The following is a 16,062-nucleotide window of genomic DNA, read 5'->3' as shown; positions in this document are numbered from 1 at the left end:
AGTCGTGCTTTATATCATGGTGATGAATTTTGGGGGCTTTTCAAAGTGAATAAACGTCTTGTCTATAATGGTTTCTTATCTGCTGGCATATTTACCCATTCAAAGGTTTCATTCTGAGAAAAAAATCCCAATTCCCTCTCCATCGCCTCTTTCCACTCTTGAGAGTTTAGGCCGCTCATTGCTTCTTCTGCTGTTCCGACTCATCTTTAGAAGACTGGGCTGCATACATCTGAAAATCCGGATATTCTTTCGATTTTGGTACATGAGAAGAACGCCTTTTATTGTTCTCTTGTTTGTCCTCAAAGTCATTGTCATCATAAATAGTCTCCAACTACCTTTGACTGTCCTCTTCCTTTTCTGCACTTTCTATTTCTTCACATAAGGTTTTACTCATGCAACTAGGTGCAGTTATCTTAATAGTCTTGCCCTCTTCAGAGTCCTTTCTATTTTCAAAGAATGTGGTCTTGCCCTCTTCAGAGTCATTTCTATTTTCAAAGAATACTACATCTCTGCCTGTAATTATCCTTTTATCCAATTGATCCATTAGTTGGTAGCCCTTTGAATTCTCACAATAGGCTACAAAAACATACTTTTATATTTTAATTTCCACTTTCCTCTCAGCTGTTTTGGAGTGTGCGCCATTGCATCACACCCAAAAATCCTTCTTTTGTTTAGGTCAGGTTTCCTTCTTACCCATATCTCGTAGGTCGTTCTATTCCATAATGCTTTTGTAGGGTATCCATTGTTCAAATATACAGCTGTTGATACCTCTTCAGCCTAAAAATCTTTTGATAATCCAGCATCAGTTACCATGCTCCTTGCTTTTTCAGCAATGGTCCTATTACCCCTCTTGGCAACCCCATTTTGAGATGGGCTGTACGTTATGGTAGTTTGATGCCTGATTCCCATTTTTGCCAGAAGTGTTTCCAATGTCTGGTTAATATATTCTTTCTCGTTATCAGACCTGATGATCTTAGTCAGCTTTCCCATCTACCTTTCGACCATGTTAGGTATTTCTCAAAAGTGTCACTCACTTGGTCTTTGGAATTAAGAAAATAATCGTGAGTATTTCGTGAATAACCATCAATAAACTTTCGAAAGTAGTAACTCCCATATAAGGATTCCCACTTCATCGGGCCGCATACATCTGCATGTATTAACTATTAGACTTCTGCAGATTTACTTTGACTAGTCGTAAAAGGTAGCCTTGCTTGATTTCCTTTTATGCATATCTTACAAGGGTCTTTGGATACACTGTAATTCTGTTTTCTCTTTACCGTATCCCTTGTTAATGACACACTCTTTATTAGGCGTCCAAATCTGTGGTGGCATAGAAAACCTTCCGTTGAGTATACTAAACGACTAACATTTCTATATTTACTGTCAGTGGTATCCAACTAAAAATACCCCTTTCGTTACTTGCTGTAGCTATAATTTCACCATCTTTGTGGATTACTCTTGCTCTGTGCATGGCAAAAGTGACTGTATTTCCCTTCTTGGGAATTTTCCCTACAACCAGTAGGCTACTCACAACGTTTTTTTACATAATGAAAATCATGTGTTGTAACCATATGAGATTCCCCTTTTACATTTAAATATAGATCTAGTTTTCCAGCCAAGTGACATTGGAGCTTGCTGCCAACAGTAAATATTCCTATATGAGTCTTATCTTTAACTTCATAAAGAAGAGATTTGTCTTTAACAATATGCACAGATGCACCTGAGTCTAAAATCCATTCCAGTTGGCTATTATTCATATCTCCAAAATAGTAAAAACATGAGAGTGCCCTACCTTTATTATTGGTCCCTCTCTCTGTGCTATCAACAACATTCCCCTTTTTCTGCATTTATGACTGTGGGTTTATTTTTGGTTTCCACCAAGATGCAATATGTCCCTTTTTTGATATCTATAGCACCTCACAGAATTCTTCTTTTTGTTTTTTGAATAAAGAGCAGATGAAGCCTTCTCCTTAATATGTGACTGCCTGAAGTACTCTACATCTTGCAGGATTTTCACGTTAACACTGTCGCCCATGATCAGTATACCTGATTTTCCCAGCCCCATGATCATAGGCACATACCTTTCGGGCAGTGCTTTCCTTGTACGACCTCCATCCTGAAATGCACTTCGGAAGTGGTCCCAGGCTTATTTTGCTGTTGCAGCTTTTTCAACGTGATTTTGCATTCCTATCCATACTTAAATAATTCTGATCTGTGGATTTCATTGTCCCATCCACCACATCCCATAGGTCGTCCAAACGTAAATACGCTCTACTGCAAATTTTCACAATGCATAGTTTTCTCGACGCATAAGTCTTTCAATCTGCGGGATTTGGGCCATGCTCAGTTTAACGGTAACTTGATCTTTCTTGCTGTAAAGAATAATACCGAAGAATAATACAAAAGGGTTGCGTTAGTCTTGTAAGGATAACTCGTACTTAACGCAAGTGTACTACTTGGACCCTTTTCCAATACTTTCTCACTACTATATTATGGATATACTTATTCCAAATGCATCGCTGGTCCCATAACCTATTAGAGTAGACACAGTTGAATAAGTAATAGTGAACAAAAGACATTTAATGTCAGTAACTATATTTGCACTTCCAGGTAAATTACATCGAACACAAAAACCAAGGAAAATTATGACACACACAAAATTCGGAGCTTACAGTAGCATCAGAGAGGCCTATTGTATTTCACATGATGCACTTTGCCGCTGTCTCACACGAAATATATTGTTCAGACAATTCCAACATAAATAAGTTTAATTCTGACGTACTCCTCTTTCCTTGTTTTTTTTTATCGTTTCCGATATTTTTCATGCATTAGTCCAAAGATGCGATTATGAAAGGGACATATATTTTGTATCACTCAAGGAGGTCATTTTCATATCTCCTTGGTATGACTTGGCTGCACTGCTTAGTGCTTATGCTCTGTGATAAGAAGCGAGTTGTTTGTTGTTATGTTTTGTGTCCGTGGCCACGCGGATATTGAGGTTAAGTTTGTGTTTTAGTTGTGTATGTGACAGTATAAAAAATGAAGATAAAATCGAAAGGCAAACCAATAACGAACCGGTTATCCACTGCCAAGAAATCCAATTTGAGAACCAAAAAGAAGAAATCTGGCGTTTTTCGGCCGCAAACAAATATTAAAGTGAAAAATTTTGAGTCGGAAAGTGACAGTGCAGCGGAAGAAGCGATTTCCGAAATGAGAGAGAAATATGTGAAGAAAAAAGCAACGTATACAAAGAATGCAAGTCCAAAGGGCTTCGCCAGACCTAGGTTTTCTAACAATGGTTCGTAACCTTTGAAATAGCCCCTAGATTTTTAATTATTACTTGTTTAGATAAGAGACTGGTGTAGAACCAAAGATTTTTGCGTAAATCTATTTATATTTTGCTATCTGGCATGTAATGTAAAGCTAAAACGGATTGCATCTTAAGCTTTCTAGGCTGTGTGACAATGTAATGAGATGTTTTTCACAGTGTAAAAAAATTGTATAGTCCTTTCAGATAGCGTTGCAGCAACTGTGGATTTACATTTTGTAGATATGAAGCTGTTTGTACGGCAAGGTATCTGCAAGTGGTCGATACGTGTGCCTAACATGTATTTGAATGTGGTTTGTAGTTGCTTATGCGTCTTCCATTTTCGAATGATAGCCATTAAAGGGTCTCGTAAACCAAGTGATGTGTCAATACTTTACTAGCGAGATTGACTTTCCAGATATTATCTGATTGGGAAATTATACCTGTAAGGTATTGACAGGCATTTGGTATTAGTGAAGTACTTCAGCGAAATTTTGAAGTCCAACAAAAGAAGCCATATTCGAGTATCCTACTTTTCTGTACTGGTATATATCATAAGCTGTTAATCTAATTTCTAAAGTCGTTTGATACTTCAAACACATTGAAAGCTAGTCTCCACCATTTGCTTGTTACTGTGAATTTGTAGTTGACTGCAATAAGATACCATTTATCTTTCATTCCTTTCAATTTCTACTGAAAGAAACTGTGAACCTTTTAGCGCCACTTGTTACTTCTCCTGCTGATTGCTTCACCACTTGTGTATTTATCATCATATTTTGATTAGCTTCTGGTCTTTTGAGACAAATTTGAGGGCTGAAAGTCAGTAATTTTTATGATAGTTACTAGTTAGCTGCCCCACCACTCAACCTGGATGACCAGGTTGCTTAATCAGGATTTAGTGCACTGTATTTTTCCTTTGAGCCACATTGTAGACAATGTTTTGTGTCTTGATAGTGGTGCAGTTGTCCCTGCTGGTCTCTTCATCTCTGCGTAATTACTAACTCCATACGGTGCTGCACTCTAAGACAGATCCCTTCAGGATGGACTTCCTAATACATAAATATATGTTAGATAACAAATACATCTTTTTTAGAAATCATTTTCTAGTTATTGCCAGTCTGAATTTTATGTCCTGTTGACTATGGCCAACATCAGTCTATTTCTACATTAGGCCTACATAGATACTTTTCAAGCCACCATACGGTGCATGGTGCTCTGTACCACTGCTAGTCATTTCCTTCCCTGTTCCTGTCGTAAATAGAGGGAAAAACGGCTGCATCTATCCCTCCATATGAGTCCTCATTTCTCAAATTTTATCTTCGTGACCGTTAAGCACAATGTATGTTGGCAACAATAGAATCATTCGGCAGTCAGCTGCAAATACTGGTTCTCTAAATTTTATGATTAGTGTTTATCGAAAAGAAAGTCGTCTTCCCTCTGTGTATTCCCATTTGAATCCCTGAAGAATGTCCGTAACACGTGTTGTTTGAACCTATCAGGAACAAATCTAGCAGCCCGCCTCTGAATTGCTTCAATGTCTTCCTTCAATGAAACCTGGTACGAATCCCAAACACTCGAAGTATTGAGGAATAGGTTGCACCAGTGGTCTCCTTTATGGAGGAAACACCCTTTCCTAAAATTTTCCCAATAAACCAAAGTTGACCATTCACCTATACTACCACATTCCATTCCATATCACTTTGCAATGTTATGCCCATATATTTAAATGACCTGACTATGTCAAACAGGACACTAGTAATAATGCAAGTGTGAATTACAGATTTGTTCTTCCTGCTCATCCTAATTAACTTCCAAATTTCCACATTTTGAGCTTGCTGTGGTTCATCACACCAACTAGAAATTTTGTCTAAGTTGTCTTTTATCTTCCTACAGCCACTCAACTTCAACACCTTACCGTATACCACATCATCACCAGCAAACAACAACAGGTTGTTGCCACAGTCACCAAATCATTTATGCTTATAGAGAACAACAGAGTTCCTATCACAGTTCCCTGGGGTTCTCCTGATGATACTATTGTCTCTAATGAACATTCGCCATTGAGGACACCATACTGGGTTCTGTTATTTAAGAGGTCTTCTAGCCACTCGCGTATCTCTGAACGTATTCCATAGCTCATACCTGCAGTATGGCACTGTGTCACTTTCTGGAAATCTAGACATATGGAATCTGGGGTCAGTGGAGGTGTATGATCCTACCCATTGGCTTTGACCCGTGATGTAAGGGTGTTGTGGTGTGTGACATGACAGCACTGAGTTAAGATTACGAGTATGTTGTGTTTGTAGATGTCGTCTTGTTGCGGTTGGAGGTGTCTTCTGGTTATGTGTGTGTGTATGGTCCGCGTGTTATGTGGTGTATTGGGTTCATTTGGGTGTTGGGGGTTGAAGTGTGCATTTATCGGTCGTGGCTGTTTTAGAAGAACTGAAATTAGTTTCAGTGAGTTAACACTTAAGTTTTTGTTGTGTCGTTTGGTGTTATTGGTTTGCTGTTTGTCGCACGGCAAGTCATTTAATACAGTTATCTTGTTAGGAATGGATATGATTTCTAAGTTTAATAGTGCACGTCTGCGGGCTGAATGGGGGACGACATGTTGTCTGTCATTAAGTTTCTGCAACTTTTTGGGCTTGTGGTGGTGATAGTAAAATGCAGCGTATGCAAGCAGAATATGCGACTTGGGTTTTTTGTGTGTTATTGGGGGGGGGGGGGGGAGATTGGCGTGGATTATTGTTGAGTCAGTGTTATTTACAGCATGTGTTGGTGGTTGATGTTTCGTTATCGGCACTTGTGGTTGATTTATGTATCGTAGGGGAAGTACTAGATTTCGATTTTTTTGGTATCGTGAGTTGTATTTATGCTATATAGATCATGGGAAGTGACAGATTCCAATGTGTCATTGTAGATGTGTTTTTTGGTATCATGAGCTGTTGTTCACCTATATAGGTCAAAGGAAGTGTCGGATTCCAATGTCTCGCCATAGCTGTGTTTTTGCATCGTGAGCTGCTGTTGACCTGTATAGGTCAAGGGAAGTTCCCGATTCCAATGTGTCGTAGCTATGTGTGTTTTGGTATCGGGAGGTGCTGTTGAACTATATTGGTCAATGGAAGTGTCGGATTCTAATTTTTGCTATTTTAGGCGTTGATTTTGTGGTATCGGCAGTTGCAGTATGATTATAATTTTTGGAGTAGTTGGTTTTAATTTTGTGGTATCGGCAATTGCGGTTGAGCTATGTAGGTGAAGAGGAGTGACCAGTTCCTTTTGATATTGTAAGTGTAGCACAATTTGGGAATTTTGTGGTGTTTTGATGTCATCGTTTATTGTGTGTGTTTATATTTAGTTTGCCCCCACCCAAAAACACCAAATTCATGTGCTGTTCCTGTTAGTTTGGAGGGAGAAGTGTTGGTTTTTGTGTATTTTAGTGTTTGTTGTTGTGTTTATGTAATAACGTCATAGGTGCCATATTGGAGATGTTGAGAATGATCATTTCCGCCATATTGGTGATGTCATGGGTCGAAGCAGATGGGTGGAATCGGACACTTGTGTAATCCCGGAATCTGCCTGTTGACCTTCATCCATAGTTCACAGTATATCTTGTGATAAACGGGCGAGCTGTGTACCTCACTAGTGATGCTTTCTAAAACCATACCGATTCATTGACATAAGCTTCTCAGTCTGAAGAAAGTTTTATTACATTCGAACTGAGAATATGTTCAAGGATTCTGCAGAAAACCTAAGTTAGGGATATTGGTCTGTAATTTTGGAGGTCCGTTCATTTATTCTTCTTATATACTGGAATCACGTGTGCTTTTTTTTCCAATCACCCAGGGCATTGTGCTGGGTGAGAGATTCGTGGTAAGTGCAGGATATGTAAGAGCCAATGCTGTAGAGTACTCTTTGTAAAATTGAGTTGGGGTTCCATGCAGACCTTATGATTTATTTTCTTTCAAATCTTTCAGTTGTTTCTCTATGCCAGGTATGCTTATTACTATGTGGTCCATGTAGTAGCTTGTCCGAAGATCAAATGACAGTATTTTTGCAAGATTCTCCTGTGTGAACAATTCCTTGAATGTGAAATTTAAAACTTTAGCTTTCATTTTGTCGTCTTCAACTGCCACACCAGACTGGACAAGGGACTGAATGGGAACCTTAGACATATGTAGCAATTTTACATAGGACTAGAATTTCCTCGGGTTTTCTGCCATATCTTTGGCTAAGGTATGACAGTAGTTAGTTAGTTATATTACTTGTTCCATGGATCATGAACACGATTCTTTCGTAATGATGTGGAACATGTCAAAGTACACAAGATTCATTTATCCCAAATAATCATTGTTAGTCTTATATACGGTACAATTGTTAATGCTTACTGTATTTCTTTGGCCTGTGTCTAAAAATTCATCTATGGAGTAGAAGGAGTTAGCATTCAGGAATTCCCTTAACTTACTATGTGATATGCTTCGCGTATAGGCCTATATCTTTTGACAGATGCATGAATCTCTAGTAACCTTTGTTTGTCATCACTCGTGTGTTCTCTTTTGAACAGAGAGTGCAACAGCTCTGCTTCCTCACATCTTCCGAATTTCGTTATGAAACCATTGTGGGTCTTTCCCATCCTATATCCACTTGTTAGGCGCCTAACTCCCCAGACCACAATTTGCAATCTGTGTGAACTTTGTCCATAATTCCTCTACACCCATTTTACTGGAACTTAAGTGATTTGAATTTATACTGTCTAAATGATATACTAACAACTGCTTATCTGATCTTTCTAGCAGAAGCACACTCCTAGTCTTCTTGACTGATTTATTAAATTCTATAACCTTTGTTGCTACAATAACATAATGATCACTGATCCCTGTTTCAATACAGACAAGGTCCGGCCTATTTGCAGCTACAGGTTTTAAGAAATTTCCTTTGTTTGTGGGCTGCTGAGCTGCCTGCTCAAGACATCTGTTCAGAAAACATGTTCAAAAGTATCTCACTTGACTGTTTGTCTGTACTTCCCACAATGAACCCGTAGGCATCCCAGTCGTCTACTCCAACTAGTATAGCACGATCTGGATGTTTTTGCACTACTGACCACAAATTTTTTTGAATGACTATAGAACTTTCACAGCAGGGTCTGGTAGCCAATAAAAACGTCCAACAATAAACTTGGTTTCACCTAGACATGTTATATGTAACTTCACTGTCACAGTACACTTCGACCTCAAGTAGCTACAATATTTTTGTCAACTGCCATGAACAATCCCGTCCTATGGCTTCCAATCTGTCTTTCTGGTATGAGTTCCACAATTTGCTAAATATCTCAGAGCTCTCCATTTCAGGTTTCAGCCATCTCTCGGTCCCAAGAATAATTTGAGCGTGAGAACTTTCCTGGAGGGCAGTATGTTCAGGAACATACTTTGACAGTTTGCTGATAAATTTTTTGCAGAATATACAGAAAGTGCTGTAAATGTGGCTTTGGAGAAGGCTACAGAGCATGGCCTCTGACAGTATACTCACCAATGCATCACATAGTGTAGAGTGCAGAAGGCTTCTTTCTTATGTTGACGACGGTAAAAATTTGCACTCCTTGACTTGGTGCAATAGCACTTTCTCTCTTTCCTTACACTTAAATCGCATGCTCGGCATGTCTCGACCTTCCCTAAAACTTTGTCTCTGTTTTCTTCATCATTGTGAAATGTTTATGTGTAGTGGGTGCAGAGCTTAGTTTGGTGGGCAAGATTACTGGTGCAGAAGAGATTTAAATAATAACTTTAAATTTGGTTTTAGCAGAAAATTTTCTCATCTACAATTGTGCTACCAAGACTTGGAACAAGTTAGGCAACAGCAACTCTGAGAGAATTTATTGTAGTATTTGCACGCAATCTAATTTATGTAAAAGGCAAAACAGAAAAAACACCTTTCACACATACATATGGAACCAAACATAGAAATAATGTTTGTTGCTTCTCAGTGCTGCATAGGAAATCATTCCTTCATCAAATTTATTTTGCAATACTCAAAGGTCTGATCAAATACTTTCGGTAATAATCTGTGTACAAATACATCAGTTTGAAACATTAAACAGGAGGCACACTTTCAATTGTTATTGAAAAAGGCTTTACAATCAAATCAGTTATTTGCTGTTAGTAATTTCCTGTAACAAAAACGAAACTAGATGTTAATAAACGAAGAAATGTATAAAATGCTTTGAAGTCCAAAAATGTGATGTTTATCAATAAACAGGTACTGTGGTCTGTTGTTTTTAATGTAATGTTACACTTGTACATTTAATAAAATTGAGTTTATTTTGCTGTTAGTGATATACCAGTTCATTACCTATAATTAGTTGCTAAACTGATTTTCAAGGAATTACAATATTTCAAAGCGCATATCTTCCTGCACAGATACTGTCAAATGAAACCATAGTGCCATTTAGGATAAATGACTTTTAAAAATGTGGATGCCTTATTAAAGGTAAAATTTGTGTGTTGCTTACCTAGCTCGGAAAAGTGTTTGCACACTTTTCTCTTAAATGTTGTTTTTTAGGAGTTGAAGTTTACCTTGATATTTTAAATAGTCTTCACGGGTTTGCCACTGGATCATGTTGTGCAAATTCCACAATATTTCCTCAGAGCAACTGTCCGACATCTTCAGGTGGTTCAACCTTGCTGGTGGCTAGGTACGCAGCCGCGCTCTCTTCGCACGCGTGTTCTAGAAATGGGGCGTCAACATGGGGATACCATCAGTTGTACATAGCCATCATCAAGGTTGAACCATCTAAAGATGTCGGGCAGTTGCTCTGAGAAAATATTGTGGAATTTGCACAACATGATTTGGTGGCAAACCCGTGAAGACTTATGTACAACACATACACTGGGAAAGCTTAAAGAGTCACAGCTTTTATATTGCTGGCCATATTGTTGATAAGATTATTTTAATTTTTGGAGTTTCAGACTTAAGTCATTTAGGGGAGTCATAATATCTACTACAAATCCTAAATCAGCTATCCCTTCAGGGTCCTGCAAAAGTCGCTCTGGACGTCCTTAGTTTTAGGACAAAGCCTTTGTGTGACCTAGTAGATAAACTCAGGAAATCACTTTTCCTCTAATGAACCAGCATACCTAGGCAAGCTAGGGAATATCTGGATACTCCTCTTCAAATTCAATGAAAAATTCTGTGAACTGAGAATGAATGAGCCTGTGAGAATAAATATAGTTCAAGATATGTACAACTAAGTTTATCACATCTTGAAGACCGATAACTTTTGCATTAAGATTCTCTTGGTGTGCAGAACAATGAATGGCAGGGAGGCTTGGCATGTTAAGGTTTCTCTACAGTAGGCCTCTAAACACTTTTACTTTATGGCTCATTGCTGGCTTCCCGTCTGTGATAGTGGAAAACACCTTTTCCCAAGTGAGTCCTATTTCTTCAGCTGCCACTCTGACTGCTTCTAAATTATTTGCACCTGTAGAAGAGACCTCTTTCATTATATGTAGGCATCATCGATGCCTTGCAAAAAAAAATCCTAACTGGACCATATTGCTAATATCCATGGCTGGGGACTCATTAAATGAGATGATGTACAAAACAGGTTTTCAATTTTGGCTGCTAATTGTTCTTGCAAATTTCTGGCAATATTGCTGATTTTCTAAGATATTGTCATACTGGAAAGTGGTATTCTGCTGTACATGGGAGCTAAAGCAGGATTCGTTGTCTGTACTGTATCCAACATTCTCAGCTCTTCCTAAACATAGAGTAACTTTATAACTAACTGTAAGAGTCCTTTCGCAGTATCCTTCATCTTCTTCATCCTAAATTAGAGAAAAAAGATTGTGTTAAGGATAATACAGGCAAAAACAAAAGCAAATACACATTTGTGAGGAATGTAAACAAACTTCATTTTGTTTAGCAGGACCTTCAATCCAAATAAACATGTTAAAGTACTGGTACAAACCTCATTTGTGGATGCAGCATTCTCTTCTACAAGGGTTTGCAGCTTCCCTAATTCCTCCTTTATGGTGTACCTTACAGTTTCACTGAATGCAATTTGCTGTAGTGTCTTTCAATATATGATTTTCTTACGCGTATAATTACTGCCAATTAGGCATTTGGCTTTATCATCACAACTAACAAACAAATAAGAAAGTTCCCACGCCAGTTAAAATTGACTTACAGAAATTTTGCCTTTTCCAGAGCAGGTTGTTCCAGTATTTTAGTATCTTTCTTAAGAATGTCTGTTTCAGTGTTGAGTAAAAGAAAGAAAGAAAGAAAAAGAGGAAAAAGAAAAAGAGCTGAGTTGAGGTGATTTTCTGTGTGTGAATGCTGTCCTGCAGGGGAACAGCTGAGCAGAAAGAAAATACTGTGAAGATGTTTTGAAAGAAGTTACAGTAGTGATTTATTCACCCAAGATTATTTTAGGATCACAATCCAAGCTACCACACAAGTTTTAATGAAGAAACTTGTTAGTAACTATTCAAAAAAGAAAAAAAGTTGTATTTCTGTTTAAATTTAAAATAGATATTTTTTAACAAATGTAATGGGAGCAAGAAATGTTAGTAAACAAAAGCCAGGGGAGGACAAGAAAGGTAATAGTATATCTGTCACTAAAACTGGGAAATATAAGTCATACAAGTAGACATATGAATGAATATACACACATTGTAACGAGAAGAGTACAGGTGGTCAGCTGTAACTTTGTTGAGAGAACCACCCTGGTATTTACTTGAAATGATTTAGGACATCCTGAATTAGAATGGCTGGACGAAGCAAGAAGCAGATTGTTCATTGGCAGAACGCTACAAAGAAGACTACATGCAAAGCTCTGTTGCAGTCCATCTTAAAATATTGCTCAAGTGTGAGAGACCCATACCAGATAGGATTAAGAGGGGATATTGAATGGGTACAAAGAAGGAGAACATAAATGGTCACAAGTTTTTTTAACCCATTGGAATGTATCACAAAGATGCTTGAAGATAGACATAAAGTATCCTGTGAAAACCTGCTTAGAAACTTTCCAGATCCAACTGATTAATACAGGAATGTATTACAACCCGATGTTTGTCACTCTCGTAGGGATTGTGATGACAAGATTTGACTAATTCTGACACACACACAGGTATTTAAGCAATCATTCTTCCTGTGATCCTTATGTGAATACAACAGAAAGAAGCCCTCATAATTGGTACAATGGAACATACCCTATGCCATATACTTCACAGTGGTTTGCAGATTATAGATCATTTGTAGACCTTTATTCTTCATAATCTGAGGCCATTGTCATAACAAATTCACCTACTCATTTGGTTGTACCAAACATGCAATTCTCTTATGATTATATATAAGTGAAAACATAGGAAATAATCGTACGCTGTTTGTTGAGACTCTACACACTTGAGCACAGATTACCTTAAGACCACAACCATACTGCCACACCCATGTTAGTGAGAGACTTGATAGTAAGTAACCAAACAAAGAGGAAATGTTTTAGTCATAGGTAACAAATATAGTGATAGGAACAATTTTGGGAAGTAAAAGTAAGGGAGCCCAAGAAAGACAATATTATACTATTGAAAATAAAACAAAGATGATGATATAAGTATGCTGATAAACAGAAACAAGAATTCATTTTATATCTTGAAACTGTAAGGTACTGGATTATAACAAGCAAATCATTTCTCTTTTACTACCTACCATACTTCATATGAGCAACTGTTTGTCTAGAATTGAGAAGTGCATTGGTGGGTGGGTGGGGGGAAAGGGGGGGGGGGGGGTGGAGAGAGAGGGAGAGACTGGGAAGAGTGGTTGCAGCAGCCGGGCATAGACATAAATCAATTGATATTACTGTATTGAATCTTTAATTATCTGGTGGGTTTCTTTCTCCTATTTGTGTGAGGCAAGATGTTATTAATGTTAACCAATCAGGATATGTACCTTTTGGAAACATTTCATTTATAATGTTGAACAAGGTATAACTGTCAAGAAATACAAAAAGCATTATTGACATTACACACAACAGTGACAAGTCTCTGTCTGATGATTGTAATAATAGTAACATACAAGAAACCACAATCATTGTTATTGGTTAACTACTGAGTGGTTTTCTCCTACATGTATGTAACCATAAAGTATGCTCATTGTGAACATATTTTGCTTATTTAAATCAATTTCTATTTTAATGTTATGCATGCAAGGTACTTCATCTTGCATATTTGTGGTCCTGTAATGATTTCCAGTAAAGGAGGTGACGTAGGAAGTTGTGGCTTCGAACTGTCAGACCACGCAGAACCTTGTCTGTATGAAAACACATTGGCTCATCTGGATGTATTCCTATTTTTGAAGCCAAATTTCTGCTGTCTGGGAAGTGTGTGTGTGTGTGTGTGTGTGTGTGTGTGTGTACAGTTATGTAGTACCATCTGACTACACAACCCTGGTACTCCAATTTGGTAGGAACAAAGGGTGGGGGGGGCAGCTTGCAGGAAGGCAGCAAGTGTACAAGAAAAGAATGGGTGAGGGTGAGGCAGTAGATGTACAGGACAGGAATGCGACACACGGGCACCTGATCTAGTGAGATCGTGCAATACACAATTATGATTACATAGAGGAAAGATTTGCGAAGGAGTGACAGAACTGAGCAAGGGAAGACTGTGGGGAAGAGGGTGTGATTGCAGGAGGTTAGTGGAGATGGAGATCAGGAGGATTACAGGAATGAAGGATGTGTTGCAAGAAAAAAACCCATCTATGTAGTTCAGAAAAGTGTGTGATTGGGGAGAGGTTGGGGGTGGCAGCACAGTGGAGCTGTGTACAGGTGTGAAGATGACAGCAAGAATGGTTGTTGAAAATTCTTCCAATAATGATGACTATGACTGCACCTGGCTGAACACACTAAAAGAGGTAAAAAATGAAAGCATTTATCTGTTTGCCAGATTGTCAAGCACTCTGTAATGCAATTTGTGATGTACAAGGTATGTTCAAAAAATTCCAGAATTTTGTCCACAAAAATTTTCTACACTTACCTTTTACTTTTTGTACATGGTTTCTATTGAATTACTCTCCTCCACAATTTATGTACCACTTCCAACACTGTTTCCAGTTCTGGAAGCCATCTTGGTATGCATCTTGGTATGCATCTTGTTTGATCGGTGCAAATTTTCTGTTGTCTTGTTTGTTGTTGCAAATCTTAGTCATTGCAAAGTGGTTTTCAACTTTGCAAATAAAAAAAAAAATCCCCCAGTGGGCAGGTCGAGAGAATGTGGAAGTTGAGGCAGCACTGTGATTTCATTTTTTATGCAGTAGTCACGTACCGAGAGAGATGAATGTGCGGATGTGTTGTTGTGATGCAAGAGCCAAGAATTGTGTCACCACATTTCAGGCCATTTCTTTCTCACATTGTCTCTCAGATGTCACAACATGTCTCGGTAGTACCATCAATTACCAGTTTGTCCCTGTGGCACAAATTCATCATGAAGTCGAAGAAAAGTATCAGCATGGCTTTGACATATGGCCTGGCATGAGGAGCTTTCTGTGGTCTTGGAGAACCTTTCCCGACTCATTGTGGAGATTGAACCATGATCTCAACATCATAACTTTACACTCATGTCTCCTCACTAGTTGTGATTCTCTTAAGGAGCATTTCATTCTCATTTGTGCAATACAAAAGCTCTTTGCAGATTGAGAGGTGAAGATCTTTCTGGTCTTGACTCAGGAGCTGTGGGGAGAACTGGCAGCAGTGCAATGCATTCCAAGATGTTGTGTAAGGCTTTCATGGTGTGATGGCAATTGAAGTGTTACATTCTTCTGCTATCTCTTTGACAATAAGTCTTTGATTGGCACGCACAATTTCATTGATATTCCTGATGTGATCACCGTCGGTAGACTTTGAAGACATCTTGAAAGAGGGTCATCTATAACTTATGTCCGGACACTTTTAAACCATGTTAACCATCCATAACACTGAGTATGGCTTAAGCACTCATCATGATAGGCTTCCTGCATCATTTGGCGTGTCTCCGTAAAGGTTTTCTTGAGTTTCATGCAAAATTTAATGCAGATGCATGGCTGCTCTAACTGAGCCGTCTTGAAATTTGCAAAATGTGCAGCACAACTTTCCACTTAATATAGCACCAAACGATAACTAACAGACATACAACAATGAAACTTCCAACAGTTCCACATTAAACACAGGTGTGTAAAGGGATATCAACCACATTTTGCTCCAACACACCATTGGCACAAAATTACGAATGTTCTGTAATTTTTTGAACAGACATCACACAAGTTCATTGAGAAACTGGACGAAAGTATTCCCTTTAAATGTCTTTTGCAGACTATACAATCGATGCTTTTCGTGCACCTTCCAAATATCATTAAATTCCTGTCCGAAAATTTGCAGTATCTGCATGTTCGTATGACAGCCATTGAAACAACATTTGCGGTTCTTGTTGTGGCATGTGTTAGTATATTGTCAGTATATTTGAGGGATTGTGTTTCTTATTTAAACCCCTCTTCCTTCATCATTTGAACTTGATTTTCTAGTTAATATAAGTGAGTCAACTGTACTGTTCATTATTGAGACTGTCTCCATCAATTATGTATTTAATTTGATGTTTATGTACTCTATAATGCTTTGTTGGGTACAGCTGTCAGTGTAAGTGGGATTCAATTCAGTATGAAATAAAAATAAAACAGTTTTTGCATCCATCACTTGTTTATTATGCTACTACGCGTTTCGGAGGTTCACACTGTTATCTTCT

At 38.2% G+C, this 16,062-nt stretch overlaps 1 protein-coding gene across 4 annotated transcripts in view; it reads left to right on the top strand.

Annotated features, from left to right (window-relative positions):
- Nucleotides 1-2,886: 2,886 nt before the first annotated feature.
- Nucleotides 2,887-16,062, top strand: part of LOC126346130 (nucleolar complex protein 2 homolog) — a 137,369-nt gene continuing 124,193 nt past the window's right edge. For 2 of the 4 annotated variants that reach the window (XM_050002162.1, XM_050002161.1), the window contains exon 1: nt 2,935-3,298. In XM_050002162.1, coding sequence (XP_049858119.1) covers nt 3,040-3,298 — 259 coding nt within the window. In that variant the 5' untranslated portion in view covers nt 2,935-3,039. Of the gene's footprint in view, nt 3,299-16,062 lie in introns of all 4 variants that reach the window. The other 2 variants (XM_050002164.1, XM_050002163.1) reach the window with 2 other exon arrangements.

The sequence above is a fragment of the Schistocerca gregaria genome, chromosome 1 (genome assembly GCF_023897955.1).
Source record: "Schistocerca gregaria isolate iqSchGreg1 chromosome 1, iqSchGreg1.2, whole genome shotgun sequence".
Taxonomy (NCBI): domain Eukaryota; kingdom Metazoa; phylum Arthropoda; class Insecta; order Orthoptera; family Acrididae; genus Schistocerca; species Schistocerca gregaria.
The sequence above is the reverse complement of the archived record's forward strand: the minus strand, read 5'-3'. Positions and strand labels throughout refer to the sequence as shown.